The sequence below is a fragment of the Onychomys torridus genome, chromosome 6 (genome assembly GCF_903995425.1).
Source record: "Onychomys torridus chromosome 6, mOncTor1.1, whole genome shotgun sequence".
Classification (NCBI taxonomy): domain Eukaryota; kingdom Metazoa; phylum Chordata; class Mammalia; order Rodentia; family Cricetidae; genus Onychomys; species Onychomys torridus.
Genome location: NC_050448.1, coordinates 50,553,148 through 50,572,353, shown reverse-complemented (window position 1 = coordinate 50,572,353; position 19,206 = coordinate 50,553,148). Strand labels below are relative to the sequence as shown.

Here is a 19,206-nt window from a genome sequence, read left to right as displayed (position 1 = left end):
CTGGAGTGTAAGAACAGAGAAGTATTGTTTTTCTTGAGAATGGAAAAATCTAAAATAACTTACTTATAGGAAGATTCTTTTCAAAAAATGTGCATTATATTTTTTGTTTATTTACTATATTTTGTATATTTATACCAATTTTATTTATTTTAGGGAGCAAACTCTGTGAGTGCATACATTCCTGATGCTACCTGGTATGATTATGAAACAGTAAGTAACCTAAATGTATATAATGCACACAAGTATGTTTCCACATAACAGTGTATCTGCATCTCTGTTTGGGAGTTCTGAGATTATTATAAGAAATGTTTCTCAACTGGAGAGCTGTATAAAAATTGATGTACAATTATTCTACATTACACAAGAGCCAGATTTTCCTTTTTTTTCTTTCTTTTATTTTTTAGCTGTGGATTGAACCCAGGGCCTTGTGCTTGCTAGGCAAGCACTCTACCACTGAGCTAAATCTCCAACACCAGATTTTTAATATGAAGCCATATTTTTAAGAAAATATATTTTTGTTCTTAAATGAAATTAAAGGGGTATTTTAGAAAGGAATGGAAACTTATTTAATTCCTGTCTTCTAGTTTACATCTGCCTTCTTGGTAGAAAATTGAGATTGGTTTATGTGTTTTTAAATACAAAAATTAAATCATTGAAAATGTTTTTTCAAGGCCAACTAGAAAAGCAAAAATAATAGCATTCAAAATTCATATATACAATTCTTTTTTTTTTTTAAATTTTTTGGAAGTGGATGTTACTAAGAAATCTTCAAATTCAGATATATTTATTTTTTAAAGTCATATTCATTTGACTGAGCAAGGCTTTTATTTGAAATAATGCTTGAAAAGATTTTATTTTGTGTGTGTCATTTTTATGTTATTTACTTCTTTATTGTTTTAATTATGTATTTATGGAGCAACATGACAACTTAATGCAAGTATACAACCTGTAATGAACAAATAAGTTGATGCTTGCCTCTCAAGCACTTTACATAATGCTTTGATTAAAACATTATAAATGTACATAAATATGAGTTCAGTGTGATGTTTCATTGCATTTGTCCATTCTAAACTGGCCTTATCATTACCTATTGTGTACTGTCTTTGAGCTCGTCCTTTAATAACTGTTGTTGCTATGAAATGAAAAAAATTGTAAAATGGTCCTTTTGGATGACAGTTACATTACTCTGGCTTAAAAAAATAGTACTTATTTATTACTTTGTTAATCAAATTGTGTCTTGGTATCTCTTACAAAACCTCCTTCTATTTTCCCTTCTGTAAAGTAGCACAGAAGTTCCTCCAAAATCTACTGATTACATTGCTATCAGATTACATTACTCTGGAATGTATGCAATGACAGTGGCAGGGATGTTTCAAAATGATATACTCTATGTTTAAGGTTGCACTATTCTGAGAGTAATGTATCAATCACGCTCTACGTCCATTAGCTGAAGAATGTACAAAGAAAATGTGGTTTACATGCAACATACTATCACTCACATGTTAAAATAATGAAACCCTGTCTACTGTCAAACAATGGGTTGGGACTAGAGGGTGTTCTACTGAATGACAGAGCCACGCTAAGGACACATACCATGTATTCTCTATAAAATATAGATATATGTCTGAATGAAGAATCATAACTATTATAAGCATGATAACTTAAAAGAGAGTAGAAAATGTGGATATAATAGTTAATTATTATAGTAAGTAAATATTTCTCTCTATCCTATTTTATATATTAGAAGAATATGAACTTATTTCCATATGCATTGAAAACTGAATGAAAATTATTTCTCTCCATGATTATAAACAAATACATGGCTAAGTAGATAAAATATATAAATTACAAACATTATGAAGCAGGATTTAAAATGTGTGTTAACAATAAAATAACATTTATTCTTTAACTACAGGGTGAAAAAAAGCCATGGCGAAAACAAAGGATTGATATGTACCTTCCAGCAGATAAGATAGGATTACATCTTAGAGGAGGCTATATCATCCCAATCCAGGAACCCAATGTAACCACAACAGCAAGGTAAAATGAAGGACCATTACATAGTCATATAGGCTCCTTATGTTTTATTTGTTGTATGTAGTATGTCTGGTATCACAGACTACAAACTTCACGTATGTCCACACTCACATTTTTATAAATTTATAACTCAAGTATAACACTGCCTGGCTTCTATTTTCTGCAAATATTTATTGAGGAAATATGAGCGAATATATCAGTTTATGTTAGCCTTCTAATACTTTGGTTTTCTGGAATTTATTATGTTTACAAGTGTTTCATGAAAGTGTTCTCAAAGAAGTCATCACCCAGATCTTCCTGAACAACAGAATCAAACTTGGGCTAATGTGTGTAACATATTTTGTGTAGAACAGTTGCTAGGACCCTATAGTGTCAGAAGCGTTATCTTATGGTGATACAGCAAGAAAATATGTAGTAAGTGACCTCATGATTCATTTCATTCTAACTGACCTCACTTTTGATGTTATTGCACGTTTCAATGTTTTAATTTTAATTTTAATGTTTAAAAATAACACTATTTTAGTTAGGGTTACTGTTGCTATGACAAAACACCATGACCAAAAGCAAGTTGAAGAGGAAAGGGTTTATTTGGCTCCCACTTCCACATTGTAGTTCATCACTGAAGGAAGTCAGGACAGGAATTCAAGCAGGGATGGAACCTGGAGGCAGGAGCTAATACATAGGCCTTGGAGGTGTAGCTGCTTACTGGCTTGCTTTCCATGGCTTTGTTCAGTTTGCTTTCTCATAGAGCTCAGGACCACCAGGCCAGTGACAGAACCATGTATAATAGCCTAGGCCTACCCACATAAATATAGCATGAATCTTAATAGGTCTTATTAATAAAAACACACCTGTAACCAGTTATTGAGGTGAATGCTGGAAGATCAGAGACACAGAACAAGCCACAGGTTCCTCACCTCACCAGTTCCTCAGCTGGTCTTGTTTCCTCAGACTGTAAGCTTCTGAATCCTCATCCCAATGGCTCTCAGCTGAACTGTGCTGTGCTGCTCCAAAACCTATAAGCTTAACTAGCCAAATGTTTCTAGTTTCTGGTCTTCACGCTATTTATATATTTCTACTTTCTGCCGTCACTCCCTGGGATTAAAGGCTGGATTTCTGGGATTAAAGACATGTGTCACCATGACTAGCTGTTCCTCAAGTGGCCTTGAAATCAGATCCGGCTAGCTCTGCCTCCCAAGTGCTGAGATTAAAGGTGTGCACCACCATCGCCCAACTTCTGCTACGGCTTGCTCTGACCCATTTCCTAGCCACCATTTTTGGCTCTGTTCTAGTGGCTGTCTGTTCTCTGACCCCAGATAAATTTATTAGGGTGCACAATATTGTCTTGAACACAATACCACCACACATAAATAACTAATTAAGAAAATGCTCTCAGGCTTGCCTACAGCAGGATCATATGGAAGCATTTTCTCAATTGGGGTTCCTTCTTTTCAGATGACTCTAGCCTCTGTCAAATTGACATAAATTTATCCAGTACTGCCATATTTTTAATTGAGTAGGATAACTAATGCATTTCAATTTAAGGTTATATTGGTTGAAATGAACATTGTTGTTTACTTTAAAATTATATATATACTTGCTTGTCTGTATGTGCACAATATGTATGCAGTGCACACAGAGACCCTGAAGAGGTTGTAGTATTCCTGATAAGAAAGTTACAGACCGTTGTGATTCCCCTGAATGGTGTTACTGGTGACAACACAGAGGTCCTCATAAATAGCACGAGTGTTTTTAACACTAAGCAATGTCTCCAGCACCCTAAATTAAACATTCTTCAAACACATTTAATTTTTTAGTTTTAATTGGAATGTTACATTGTTTAAATTTTGCAATGGCATAGCCTTCAACAATTAAATATCATATTTATATATTGTGTTTTTGTTTGTTTACATGTATGTGAATTGTCTTTTAACTCATAATAGTATATGCATATTGAAATTATGAATGCAAAAATATATAGATATTAGTGTTCATTTGTTAATACACAACTAAACCTTGTTAGGTGGAAATGTATTTGCTATAAAGTTATAATTTGATTACAAAATTATTTTAATTCTTTACACTGTAGCCGTAAGAATCCTCTAGGCCTCATTGTTGCATTAGACGAAAATCACAGAGCCAAAGGAGACTTCTTCTGGGATGACGGTGAAACTAAGAGTAAGTCTCCGCGTCCTCTGTCCTGATGACTCGGTCATTTAGCTTTGTCCATACAGGTTGCATTCCTAATGATATTTTTAAGTTTCTTTATGAAATTTGACTTCACTATTTGACTTGTTTATGTGATTAATATATCAGCTTCATGAACTGGTGCATTGCAGAACCTCTTTGACAAATGAATGTGATTTTTATGTTACATTCATACTTTTTTATTTTTATTGATTTTTATTGATTTATTACTTTTATTAAGAGATTTTTTGAAATTCATTTTAAATATCAATCACAGATTCCCCTGTCCTTCTTTCTCCCACTCCCCAGCCTCCCCCCAACTCAACCCCCATTCCCACCTCCTCCAAAGCTAGGTCTCCCATGTGGAGTCAGCAGATCCTGGTACATTCAATTGAGGCAGGTCCAAGCCCCTCCTCCCTGCACCAAGGCTGTGCAAAGTTTCTCTCCATAGGCACTAGTCTCCAGAAAGCTGGCTCATGCAGTAGGGACAGGTCCAAATCCCACTGCCTGGGGAGGAGGGTGCTAAACAATTTGAGCTAAACCACTGTCTCACTTATTCAGAGGGCCTACCTAGTCCAATACCATGGCGGATCTTCGCTATTGGTCCACAGTTCATGTGTTTCCACTAGTTTGGCTAGTTGTCTCTGTACTTTTTCCAATCATGGTCTCGATGTCTCTTGCTCACAGACTCCCTCTTCTCTCTTGTTGATTGGACTCCTGGAGCCCCACCTTACCCTGGTTGTTGAAAAAAAAAAAAAAAAAGAGTACAATTAACATTCATACGTTGAATTTGATATAACTTGTCAAATTTTCAGTGTAGGAATTGCATCATATTTTTGAGTATTTTGAATAATTCATTGTAATCTTTAAACATGAAATGTTATTAAGGAAAACAAAAATGAAACCAATAATTTCAGATGTAGTTAATGTCAGTGTCAAATTATTAAAGATAAAAAATTTTCCTTTCCATTATTTAAAATGCTTTAGTATATAGTTTGAGAATTTAGTACCATCACAAATAAACTAAATAATTAATAAAACAACCACAAGCCATTTTATTATACAATGTTAATCATACCTATTAACTTTATGTTTTTAGATTTAATTGATCCTTTAAATATTTACTGATATTATTTTAATTTATTTATTTTAATATGTGACACTTACATAATAACCATTTTATTTGTGTCTACAAATATTATCATGTAGTTTCCAGTTGAACTCATTACTTTTCAAATCTCATTAAATTTTATTATCCTCAGTTTCCTTCAAATTTGGCTAGTACTAATCTTCAGTTTTCTTATAACAATTCCTTAGGAATGTTTTAGTACATGTGTGATATAGACATCATTATTTTCTTACATTTCCCTCATTAAGTGTTAGTTTATTTATAGATTAAATTAGTTTTTAGTATCTCTCTACATTCATTCACTTTTACAGAATAATGAAAAATAATAGATATAGAACTATAAAATAGAATTGTGCTATATCATGTTTTCATAGAAAAACATGTAATTTCATATCAAAAATATAAGATACAAATATCACTTGAAATAGTAATTTATAACAACATATCATTCTTTATAACCTTTGCTATTGTTTTAGTAGTGGAGACACGGTCCCATAGATCCCAGATTGGGTGATGTTCTCACTCTACTATACCTCTGCCTCTCCAACTGGGATTACAAGCTCCAGACAATACAACTGACCAGAATAAGTTTTGTTTCTTCTGAATTTCTAGACTCTTTTATTACTCATGAGAAAAAAACTAAATTAGATAATATATTTCACAAGGAAATGAGATAATAAAAATTTAATATTTTTTCATTATTTGAAATACACATATCTGTATATGATTTTAATTTTAATCACTTAAAATGATATTATAACTGCATCATAATTGCAACATGTCTCCTTTTTTTCTACCTCAAATCAGGGCTGACCATTAGACAGAGAATAACCATGTTGAGCCTCTTCCCTGGGGAAGACTTTCTCCCACTCTCAGCAATAATCAGTTGCCTGCAGTGCATTGTGAAGGGCTGAGTCCTCAGGAGCATTCCTCCACATACATGATATATTTTCATTGTGTTCCCCACACATTGATTCACTTCAGCCCACCTTGTAGCTGCCCAAGCAATTTCCTTCCAAACTTCCTGACGTTTTTTTCTTTTTAGTATAAGTCTTAAACTCTGAGTCTTGTTACTAGAAATGTAAAAGTAAAAACTGTTTACAGCACTTCATTATTATGGTTTTAAAATAACTATTATATAAATGTAAAGAAAGAAAAGAAAATTTATTTCATTTTGATCAACTAACTATTTATTTTTCAATTTCAGATACCGTAGAAAGTGGAACCTATATATTGTACAACTTTTCAGTTTCCAATGTAAGACATTATTTTGGAAAATATATGTGTTCCTTAATGTCTATTATATAATTTATTATAGGCTACTTCTGGGGAGTGCTAAAATTTCTCCCTAGTTTTCAATAAAATTCAGGTAAAATAAATTGTTCAATTAATTGTTAAATTGAAATTACTAGATTATGAACAAACAAAACCTTTTTATTAACTCATTAGTTTATATTTATAATTAAGCTATGCATTGATTATTTGTTCTTTAAGTCTATTTTAACAGAGCTTGAAAAATAATTTATATATATTCCATATGTTTTAATATGTCAATCACAGTGATAATTCATATATATTTGGCAATAAAAAATGAAAAGTATGTGCACATTTAATTTTTTAAATAACTAATGAAGTTTTTCACAGCAGTTATATTTATTTATTCTTTCTAACAATTCTGAATTATCTCTTATCAATATAAAGGCTAGAATAAGAGATATTATATATTATGACCTCATATGTGAAGTCATCATTAATTCTAAAACTAAAGTTTTATGACATATACGAACAAAATCAGTTATATGCACAGTGGTACCTGGTGGGATGGAAGGATGGATGACTCAAACATTTCCTTTTTTCATATTCTATTCATTAGTCTGGTTAATATCAGAGGGCTAGCAGCTAACATTGCTTCCTACTGTTGTTCCTCAGAATGAACTGATTGCTACTTGCACACATTCGGCATATCCAGAAGGAACTGCCCTCTTGTTTAAAACAATCAAAGTCTTTGGGCTGACAGAGACTGTCACAGAAGTCAGAGTAGGAGAAAGTGCTCAGCAAATGAATGCTCATCCGGGCTTCACTTTTGATGCTTCCAATAAGGTAAACTGGTCACTTTTAAATGTCTGATATGCTTTTTATGTTCTTTCATACTCAATTTGGAGTTCTAGATATTCACGTCACATGCCTTTCCCCACCCCACTTTATGTTTCTGTTCTTTGAAAAATATATCAAAATATTAAATAATTCTGAAAACCTACTGGGGTTGCTGTACTTTGACATACTTTTAAATTTACCCATCATCAAGATAAAGAATTAATCATTCCTTTTATTCACAGGTTCTCTCAATTACAAATCTTACCTTTAATCTTGGAAAGAATTTTATAGTTAGATGGAATCAAATTTTCTCAGACAATGAGAGATTCGGTTGTTACCCAGATGCAGGCATCGCAACGAAGGACGTGTGTGAACAGAGAGGATGCTTATGGAAAGAGGTAATAGCAGTTTTCTTGTGAACAAATATACAATTTTCATGTAAACACATTAGTGGGATACACATGCATATTAGATTCAGAAGCATAAAAATTACATACATTTATGAATTTTTTGGTATTTGAAGTTTGTACATTTAAATGGCAATCCAACATTAAATAAATTCATTTTTTAAAGATGTGGCTTAGCAGATGACAGATGAAGTGAACAGATAACTCACTTTTCATTCGGAATGGATGATATAAACTTTTCTCTTATAAAATAGCATTTTGTTGTACTTCCTCTGTACATTGTACATTGACCATAGCTGACTGGCTAAACTGGCAAGGTATTTTGTCAGAGGTAGCAAGTAGTTTCAAAACAAATTTTCAACCTATAAAAACTTGGATCCAGGGTTGGGGATTTATCTCAATGGTAGAGCACAAGGCCCTGGGTTCGATCCTCAGCTCAAAAAAAAAAAAAAAAAAAAAGACTTGGATCCGTGTCAGTCTGGGATGCTCTAGTTATTTTGGCCAGTCTGAGAAGAATCATCACCATGTATAGCAGGTGTTTTTAGCAGTGCTATAGGACAGATGGATCGATGTGAAATATTCTCACCTGCTACGCTTATTATTCAGTTCTTGGCCTTTTCTTACATCTCTGAATTTGGAGAGCAGAGTTTATAAGACCAAGTAATTAACTTTCTGTTACAAGACTAAAGCTACAACACATCATCCATCAACTTCCCAGGTGGTTCTACTTATGTGTAATACGTTATAATTTCTGCTTCCAGGCAAATGCCCCCTTTCCTTTCTGTTTATAAAGAAGTGCATAGTGTTTATCATTAGGAATAATTAGGCATATGAATAGTAAAAACAAAAACAATTGGTTCTTTGTAACAACTCTGAAGGGGAGGAACAATTTTGAAGTCAATGTGAACAACGTTAAATGGTATTTGGTACTCATTATCATGAAGCTTATTGTTCAAATGCAGTTACAGTCCCAAAGATAAATAAGAACACATTTTTCCTAAAACACAGATAACTTCCAAACATCAAAAAGTGATAACATGCACTTTCACAGAGTCAGTCATACTTAAGAAAGAAATATCAACTGGTAACGTGAAAAGAGCAGCTATTTGCCAGCCATGTTTCACAGCAAAAAAGGCCAGTGTGACTGAAAAGAGAGTTAGTGATGGAATAACATCAAGAATTGTGTCATAAAAACATGAAAACAAATCATTTAGATTCATCAGACAGTCCTTTTTTTTAGAATAATGAGTCTTAGCCTGAGGGAGGTTGCTGGAAAGATACACTAACGCCGCATCTGAACTTCTATTGTGATGTCGCCATCATTATTGCTGTGTTAAAGAGACTATTAGAGAGCCAATCAATTAATTTGGTATGGTCATATTTAAATCAATGAATGATTAGTCTCGCACATATTTCACAAAAAAAGCCAAGAATTTTTGTTTTCTCATTGAGTGTGGAAAAAATAGAAGAGCAACTTTTGACTTCAGGTTGTTGGTTTGAACAATTGGAGAAAACAAGAAGTGCGTGAGGAGAGATAGAGAAGTCTTTGAGGTTGGGGAGCAGGCTTTGAGGAGAAGCTTCTATTTTAGATATATTGAAGCTAATATTCCTAATAGAAGTTCAGGTACATCTATCAAGTAGCAACACACATTTAAACATCTTACAGGATATTTCCTCATCACATGTCAGTATATGTGAAGTATTCAAAGCTATGCCATGGAATGAGGTGACCAAGGGAGTGAATGTGAACAGAAAAGGGACGATCAGTTCAAAGACTAACCCCTGAATTCATAATTCTCCATCAGGAAAACAAAAAGTAGCAAAAGTATTAATATAGAAAATTCGTGGGCTCTTGGAAGGGAAATTAAAAATGCATCTTAAGCCAGATAAAATGATCTATCATTCAAATTACAGTTATAAATCTATGAGAAGCCTTAAAATTGGCATCCAGATTTGGTAGGATGAAATTCATTAACATTATTGACAAGTAAAATGTTGAATGGGCTTCATGGCTACTTTAACTTAGTTAAAGTAAAATGAAGTGAAAAATTGGAAATTTTAAGGTAGTAAATATGATAAAATTTTCATTTTTTTTTCCTGTAAAGGAAAAAGAAAACATGGAGCTATGGGGGAAAGGTTTGTGAGATGACAGTGTTTTTACTTTCTTTTTAAAAATTTATTTATTTATTTTTAAGAAATTTTCTGTTCATTTTACATATCAACCACAGGTGTCTTCCTTCTTCCCACCTCCCCAGCATTTCTCCCCAACCCACTTCCCATTCTCATCTTCTCCGAGGCAGGACTCCCTGGCTGAAGAGATGACTCAGCCATTAAAGGCTAGGCTCACAACCACAAATATAAGATCGTTTTTTACTTTCAAAACGAGTTAAGTACAGTCAGCCAATATTATTAAGGATAACCTCTATGAATGGAATATAAGCCATACAGGAGAAACTGGAGCTGAGATAGAAATGTCTTCAACCAGGGGAGCACTGGATACACAACTAAAATGGTTCTTATTTGATATAAACCAGACAGTACAAACCAGTTACTGGGAAGTGACATGGTATGTAGATGTGATATTCTGCTCTGTGTTGTATTCTGATTGCTCTCCTTTTCACACACAAATAATAAGGAAAGCCATGAATTCTTACTGCAAATAAAAAAGGTGTTGGTCAGCAGTGAAGAACAAATACTTTTGCACAGGTTTGGTGATAGTGGCTGAAGAGTAGAGAAGTCGACTAGGGTTGCAGCATTAGTGCTCACTGGGTCAGTTGTAATTTTAGGAAATGAGAGTGATCAATATAGTGCTGTATTCTCCTACTCATATATATCTGTACTGCTGAGGCATAATGCAAACTTTTTTCCAGCACTGTGAATTTATATCGAGAATATAATATGAGAATGCTAATAAGGATGTATGGATTAACGTCAATTAAAAATGGGGGAATTTAGTGATGGAGAAATGTCAGCTTGATAAGGAAGGAGGAGTCAAAGGTAAAAAGTGAAAAACAAGACAACATTGGATGGTGTGGTTAATCCAGCTGCATTCAGACTGTGCATAAGTCATGATGCTTATTCCAATAAGAAAGCAAATATATAGTTTTTCTTCACAAGACAGTACAGAAATGAATCACTGATAGTATCAGGAAGCGTAGATCTTTCCTAGAACTTGAGGTCCATTAGAGCTTGCTCCAAGTCTACCCAGTGGTCAGCAGTTTTTCTGTTTCTACTTAATCTGCCATTAATTTTTTTCTGAGCCCTTAATGTCCTAATTGATCTGATGTCATTTGAAAACATCACATCTCAACTTTTCAGAATTACTATTTTCAATGTCACAGCAACTTATTTAATTCTCTAACATACAGATTTATTGCCACATGGTAAATTTGTTTTAAAACAAACATTTTTTAAATCATTTATTTTAAGTTTAGGCATTTGGACATTTCTTAGAAAACTCGAATTACTTATTTTTCTGTTGAATACTTATCATATAGGTACTTAGGCTGTTTTTATGAATTATTTTGTTCAGTTTATTATTTTTTAAATTTTGTATGGATGGCATATATATATATATATGGAAACCATATGTGTTCAGTGCACATGAAGGTCAAAACATGGGACTGGAATTTCAAAAGGTTGTGAGCCACCATGTTGGTACTGGGAATCAAACTCAGGCCTTCCAAAAGAGAAGTCAGTCTTTTAACTGGTTACCCATCTCTCCACCTTTCCCAAAATTATTAATACTAGAATATACACACTCTAAAAGAATGCCAGTTCTAATGGGAATGATGAATGAGAAGGGGATAGTGAAATTCAGGAAAATAGCTCTGATAGAATCTTGTAAACTTGACCATTGTGTAAACTGACTTTCGAATGTGAACCACAGTATTCATATTTTAGAAGGATTGTTTTAAACAGATACTTTAAGCACCTAAAATCTGAGTAGCTAAAGCAAAACAGAGTTAATTATTTTTCTTGTAAACAGAAATCAAAGTTCGGTTTGTCAGCATTTTAAAATAACCAGTGTGTCAGATTCTTCCATACGGTTTGTCTTCAAAATTCATCATAGCTATTGACATTACATGTGCAAGCTACCCAGCGCAAGGTAGATGGGAGGAAAGGACCATCTTGATGTGATTAGTTTGTATCAAATTCTTTTAAGGAGATTAGGGTGCTTTACACAATTTCTGAAAAATAGACTGAAATATGGAGAAATGTATTGCTTCTTGAGAAACTATAATCAATCAATAACTATGGAAGATTGTGAGAAAATGCTATAGTAAGATATTTAATACTCAATGCTGTAGTTATCAATTTCCTTTTGGGTACTATCTACTAATGTCAAAGAGCAGATATAAAATATCTTAATTCAGAGTTCCTGTTTTAAATCTTGGTGGGAATGCCATATTCAGCTTTCAGCACAAGCCTTAAAGATACTATGTTAGTATCAACATAAGTGGAAGAGAAGAAACTACAACTTTGTATCTTACAGTTACTTTCGGAAAGAAAAATGGCAGCATTTTGAGGCATGAAAATAAATACAGGCAAAATTTAATGTTTGTAAAAGCAATACAGTTTATATTATTTTGCACTGGAAAACAAATGTTTGATCATTTGTCTCTACTATTCTAACATTAGAGTCAATATGTAAATATGTGATATAATAATTTAGAACATATCTCCGATGAATAATAGATTTTTTATTATGAGTTACACTAATTCTTACTAAGCTCAGATAACATCTTCCTGTTTGATTTTTTAAATTCAAGTTTACAATGCTTACACTTTCTGATGTTGAACACGTATTGCTTTTAGGTTCAAACACTATCCAGTGCTCCCGACTGCTACTTTCCTACAGACCACAATCCCTATTCATTAACTTCCGTTCAATATTTGCCAATGGGTATAACAGCTGAACTCCAGTGGAATCCTGCAAACGCCAGAATAAATCTTCCATCTAATCCCATCTCCACTCTCCGTGTGGAAGTAAAGTATCACAAAAATGACATGCTACAGTTTAAGGTAAGTTTCAAATAAAGTTTCTTAGGAGAAAAAGTTAAACAATTTAATATTCTACTGACTTCATTAGGTTCTGCATATGCAATGTTTGGTGTAAGGTAGATATGCAGAATCAGACAACAATTCTAAGTGCTCCCATTGGACATGTTATTTAAAACATGTGCTCTCTCAGCAGTAAGAATGAATACTCCTATATTGTTACTGTTCCTCTGCAATAGATTTACGATGCCCATCAGAAGAGATATGAAGTTCCAGTACCATTAAACATTCCAGACACTCCTATAAGTTCTTATGAAAATAGACTCTATGATGTTGAAATCAAGGAAAATCCATTTGGCATCCAGGTTCGAAGGAGAAGCAGTGGAAGGCTTATGTAAGTGATTAAATTATTTGATACAAAGGAGAAAATTTTTAGTTTAAAAGAGCAATATGCTAACAGTTGGAGTTTTATTAAATATTTCCCCCATTTTTATATTTTTTAAAAAATATACTCATAGAATCATATAAAAACTCATTTAAAAATGCTTTTATTTTATAGGTATGATTACTTTTATTAATAAGTATTAGATTCAGTATTATAATAATGTAAAGCAAATTCATGTTAAAATACATAGTGAGTGATAATAAAATAAACAATTAGAAATGTGTTAAGCAAATGAACTATTAAAGCTGTTGAGAATATTTGTGATATCTGGAATGTGATAATCCCGAAAAAAATAATTTGAGCAAAATATGTATTGATATTATGGTGAATAAATTTATTTAAAAGATCATTGTCTTTATTTTCACCAGTTGCACCAGATTTAAAAGCGTTTTCGGTTAAGCTCTCTAAGCCTTCTTTAAATGCTATCAGGACTCTGTCAGCTATTGGCAGTGTTGATGCAAATAAAGAAACCCTGACTGACCTGGTTTAATATGATTTTATTATTAAAAAAATTAGTTTAAAAGGTTAAGAAACAAATTCATTCATGAAGCAGACACTTGGGGACTGAAAAGGTACTCATCTTATACAATACTTTCAGAAATGATGTGAAAGCTTTGAGTGTGCCTCTGATTTTTCATAATACCGACACCTCTCCTTTGCTAGCCTTGATTGCTTTTCAATCTTCTATCTTCTCACAAATAACTAAAGTGAAATGCATTCCTTTAAAACACACTTCTTCCTATATTCCATATGAATATATGCATTATGAATGCAAAATACAATAAAAAAATGGCTGACTGCAGTAGCCGGGAAGAACTTGAAGTGGAAATATCTATTGTGATCATACCCCCGATAGGATTATTTAAATTACAGAAATTAAAAAAACAAAAACAATGATTACCCAAAAGGATAGATCACATTTAATTTTAGGATGTAAATCAAGGAACCAATATAATTTTTAAAAGTTTTATTTTTAAGACAACTTTGAACTAAAGATGAATACATATAATATATTCTCATCTTATATTTCACACAATAGTACATAAAACACAGTTTACTTGTTAAGTCATTAACATAGTCAAGAAAAATATACTGCAGTAATAACATATATTCATTTGAGGCCTTGAGGTAATTAGGACTATGAGAAACATCATCTCTTTTAATATCACAAAGAAAGAATTGACATTATTGTTTGCAATGTGATTTTCTGTTTGCATATAGAAAAATTATTTGTTTACTTTCAAGACAACAAAAATAACTACAGCTATTACTTTTTATTGTACATATATTTACAGTGATAGGCTTGTTTCCTTTTATTTTCAGCTGGGATTCTCGCCTGCCTGGATTTGCCTTCAATGACCAGTTCATTCAGATATCTACTCGTCTACCATCACAATATGTATATGGTTTCGGGGAAGTAGAACATACAGCATTCAATCGAGATATGAACTGGCATACTTGGGGGATGTTCACAAGAGATCAACCTCCTGGTGTAGGTACCCATATGTCGCTGCCTTATGAAGAAGCTAAGATAATGATGGGGATCTAGCTCACTTTTTTGAAGGCTGATAGCTCAAGATTGAAACAATGCAAAAAGTGCTAGAGATTCACAGAGATGATGCAGTGGTTTTCTAAAAATAAACAAAAATAACAACAAAAACCAACAACAACAAAGAAAACTATCAGAAATCATTGAAAAAAGTACAGAAAATACAATTGTTGGGTATTTTTAAAAAAGCGTATTGAACAATTTCTTTTAACTTTACTTCATGTTTTATCTTTTAATTTTTGGAAATGTATTTTTATTTGTTTTTGTTTTTTGTTTTTGAGACAGGGTTTCTCTGTGTAGCTTTGCACCTTTCCTGGATCTCGGTCTGTAGACCAGGCTGGCCTTGAACTCACAAAGATCTGCCTGCCTCTGCCGCCTGAGTGCTGGGATGAAAGGTGTGTGCCATTACTACCCTGGAAATGTATTTTTAATTTGTGTATCTTTTTTTTTTAATCAACTAAGTCCAATTACTACTTCCCATATGCACATGGGCATTGGATCATCTAGTGGAGCATGGGAAACCCACTATTAGATGGTAACTAACACTCAGCTGAGGGTGGGACACTCTGGCTCTCCCCCCTAATCTGTATGGAGATACATTGCAGACAAATGCAGGAACTGTTAGTTTATGTGTACAGCAGTAATGTTATGTCCACAGGACAACATTTCACAGAATTCTTCACTCCTGACTCTTACATCTTTGTGCCTTGTCTTCTAAAATGTGACCTGAGCCTAAAAAGTTGATTTAGAGAAATAGATGTCCTAAGTGTGACTGAGTAGTCACAGTTGCTTAGTTTAACCATTTTGAACAGTGATACATTTTTTACGACCAAGATCAGTTGCAGCTCAAGTCTGTAGAAATAAACATGACTTTGAAAAGCAATTTGACAGCATGCTCACTCAGAAAGGCAACATCAGTAGGTTCTCTGCTAGAACCTATGGCTTTCCTAGTCATGGTTTTTGACCGTGTTTATAGTATTAGACCTGAAACACTCAAGTCCAATCATGACAGTAGGTGGTTACTTCCATATACTATCTCGCCACTATTGACAAATTGTGAATCTTACCAGGTGAGTCAATATTATAACATATAGGTTCCAGCACTGGACAAGATCACTGATGTCTTTTCTACCCCCAGAAACCTGCATAGCACCTTGCAACATGTATGAAAGCTAAACAGTTTCTTAGCCTTTCCAGCCACATTAAACAAAGCATACTTATCCAGTATTTCTTGAAATAACTGCTTATAAATTTTATGTTTCATTGTTCATGTTACATATAATAGTGATTTGATACTATCCCCTTATACTCCCACAGCTAAAATTATACATACTATTTAGTCAAACTACTGCTTATATTCATCACAAATATTTGTATGTGTTTTGATACTTTACAATTCTGTTTTGAAAACAGAACAAATTTTCTTAATACTTAATTCAATGAACAATAAGTAATATTATTATTATAATTTCAAATATAACATTAATAAATGTGTTTCAAAAACTAGCTCACCTTTAGTTTTACTGCTTAAATTATACATTTAGGAACAAATAAATTAATATTGCATTCATTTTTGTGGTGATAGGCACAATCCATTGCTATCTTTACTGTATTGAAATTGTATCAGAATCTATTTGAAAGAAGGCTATATCAAAACTATTTCTGAAAACTCTTCAATATTAATTTAATAATTATTTGATAATTTTTTCTTGATTCCACATTTGAATAATTTACTACAATTCAAGTTTAGAACCACAAATTACATAGTATGCGTATGTAAGTTTGTATCCTTATAAACTCTTTCTTCTTGACAGGTTCATTACTTATATCACTATGATTATTTCCAGGATGTTTTATTTTAGGAAAAATGTCAACTTACAAATAAAGTGAGAACCTAACTTCTTGAAAGAAACATAACTACACTAACACCAGGGTTTTTTGCCAGTTATTGTTGCATATTTTCATATTAATTTGCACACTCTATGGAAATACTAATTCAAACAAAAGAAGTAATAATTTTAAATGAAGTACATTTGTTTCAGTCAAGTAGTGTAACTTGGTAATCAGGAATATGTTAATTTGTGAGATCAATCTTCATGAATTTAAACAGCGTTGATGTAGTTTGTGCTTTAGTTCTCCTAAATATACAGTATGTTTTTATTTGTTTCAGTATAAACTTAATTCCTATGGATTCCATCCCTATTACATGGCTTTGGAAGATGAGGGCAATGCTCATGGAGTTCTGTTACTAAACAGCAATGGAATGGGTAAACCTATTATTTGTTAAATTTCTCACATTAAATGGGTAAATGTGATCCAATAACAAATAGATATCTCACATATAGATAAAAATTAAGTCCTATTTTGAATTTTCAGATGTTACTTTCCAGCCAACTCCTGCTCTGACATACCGCATAATTGGAGGGATCTTGGATTTTTACATGTTTTTGGGACCAACCCCAGAAGTTGCAACAAAGCAATACCATGAAGTATGATTAAATATTCATTTAAAACTATAAAGTTTTATTTATAATGTAAAGTACTTCTTTTATCTTACATATAATATTTTTTAAAGGTAATTGGCTTTCCAGTCATGCCACCGTACTGGGCTCTAGGATTTCAGTTATGTCGATATGGATACAGAAATACTTCAGAGATTGAGCAACTGTACAATGATATGGTGACTGCTAAGATCCCCTATGTATGTATACCAATAAAATAGATCCTGTAAGGACGGGAGGAAATGTTTCAACACCATATTCTTAGGAGTATGTTTTGGAAATAATGCTCATATTTTGGTGGTATCTTCATAAATGGATGTGGGATTTTTATATATCTTTGTCAGATACATAAGTAAGGAGCTACAATATTCCACCTTTGCCTACTTTCAACCTTTAGTAAGACCCTGATCTGTTCTAAGCAAAACTCTTCATGTTTTTTTTTTTTTCCTCTTGTAAGTTGTGGATTGCATAGCTATACATATTCTCTATGTTCTCTTTATGTTTGAGAGATCTATAGTATCACTGGTAATGTGACAAGTTTGAAGGTTTTCAACATTCAACTGCCTGACTTGAGCCTTGAAATATATAATTGGAGTACTTAGAGCTAAACAGCAGGCTTTACAGAATAAGTTCTTTCCACAATGCTTAGAAATCAGTTTGTTTTCATCAATGAAAAGAATTCTAGTACCACATAAGCATTGCAGTATATAATTCCTCCATGTAAGTCCTCATTTTACATCATGAACCTCACTATATGACATTGACATTGATTCTATATCAGAATATAGTGCTGCATTATTATCAGAAAATTATATTCATACATTGAAAATACAGAAGTATGCAAGTTGATATTTGAAACTGAGGTTTTCCAATATTATCCTAATATGACAGCTACAGTTTTTCCAAAAACTAGAATAATCAAGAGTAATGCTGATTAAGAGAAAATGGTTGGAAATTAGTTGCTTAAGATTAATTTGAAATTTTTATGGTAAAATTCAAATTTGATGACTTAAATATATTTCTGACTTTTTAAATATAAGCAATATATCCTTTAAGGTATTTCAAAAATCAATTTGACTTATTTGAGAAAAATTTATAATAACTGGTAGAATTATAAATAATTTCTTCTTTTTGTCACTGGTACAATTATCATAAATTATTTTGACATGATTTATGGTTAACATGAGTTCAAAAGTATTTCTTTGTGTATGCATGAAATTTCAGTTTTTTAACTGACCATATTACCATAATTTCATAGCATTAAAAGTCTTTTTGTCTGTTACCCAAGGAAACCAGTATTGCAATATAGCTGATTTAGGATGTTTACTTCTCAAATTAAATTATTGTTGAAATATTGACCAAACCAATCATCCATATAAAATTGTTTTTATTTTAGAGTACTTTCAATTCTTTATCACCTTTTCCTCTTCTTTGACACAGATTTTGCTATACAGGTGAAGCTAGACACAACCTCCTTAGTGCCATTACCAAGTTGTCTCTATTATCTATTTTAGGATGTTCAGTATACAGACATTAATTACATGGAAAGGCAACTAGACTTCACAATTGGTGAACGATTTGCGAATCTTCCTCAATTTGTTGACCGAATAAGAAATGAAGGGATGAAATATATTATTATCTTGGTCAGTATTTATTTTTTCATGGATTATATTATTTGTTTATATTTACTCTTCTAAAATGAGTGTATGAAAGCTTTTCAAAAAGAAAGGGTATACTTTGGGCTTCAGGGCCTGGAGATGGCTCAGTAAATAAGAGAATTTCCTCGTTTTAAAAGACCCGAGTTTTGATAGCATTGCCCATGTTGGGCAGCTCACAATGACCTGTAACTCCAGCTC

The 19,206-nt window shown here is 32.7% G+C and overlaps 1 protein-coding gene across 1 annotated transcript in view; it reads left to right on the top strand.

Moving 5' to 3' along the window:
- The window catches only part of Si (sucrase-isomaltase), a 173,509-nt gene that overhangs the window by 131,209 nt on the left and 23,094 nt on the right, over positions 1-19,206 (top strand). Inside the window, exons 22-34 of the mRNA XM_036189531.1 lie at positions 154-210; positions 1,916-2,040; positions 4,127-4,215; positions 6,561-6,610; positions 7,283-7,453; positions 7,690-7,845; positions 12,673-12,879; positions 13,095-13,249; positions 14,624-14,792; positions 17,020-17,116; positions 17,226-17,338; positions 17,425-17,550; positions 18,865-18,993. Of these exons, the coding sequence (XP_036045424.1) occupies positions 154-210; positions 1,916-2,040; positions 4,127-4,215; positions 6,561-6,610; positions 7,283-7,453; positions 7,690-7,845; positions 12,673-12,879; positions 13,095-13,249; positions 14,624-14,792; positions 17,020-17,116; positions 17,226-17,338; positions 17,425-17,550; positions 18,865-18,993 (1,644 nt within the window). The remainder of the gene's footprint in view (positions 1-153; positions 211-1,915; positions 2,041-4,126; positions 4,216-6,560; positions 6,611-7,282; positions 7,454-7,689; positions 7,846-12,672; positions 12,880-13,094; positions 13,250-14,623; positions 14,793-17,019; positions 17,117-17,225; positions 17,339-17,424; positions 17,551-18,864; positions 18,994-19,206) is intronic.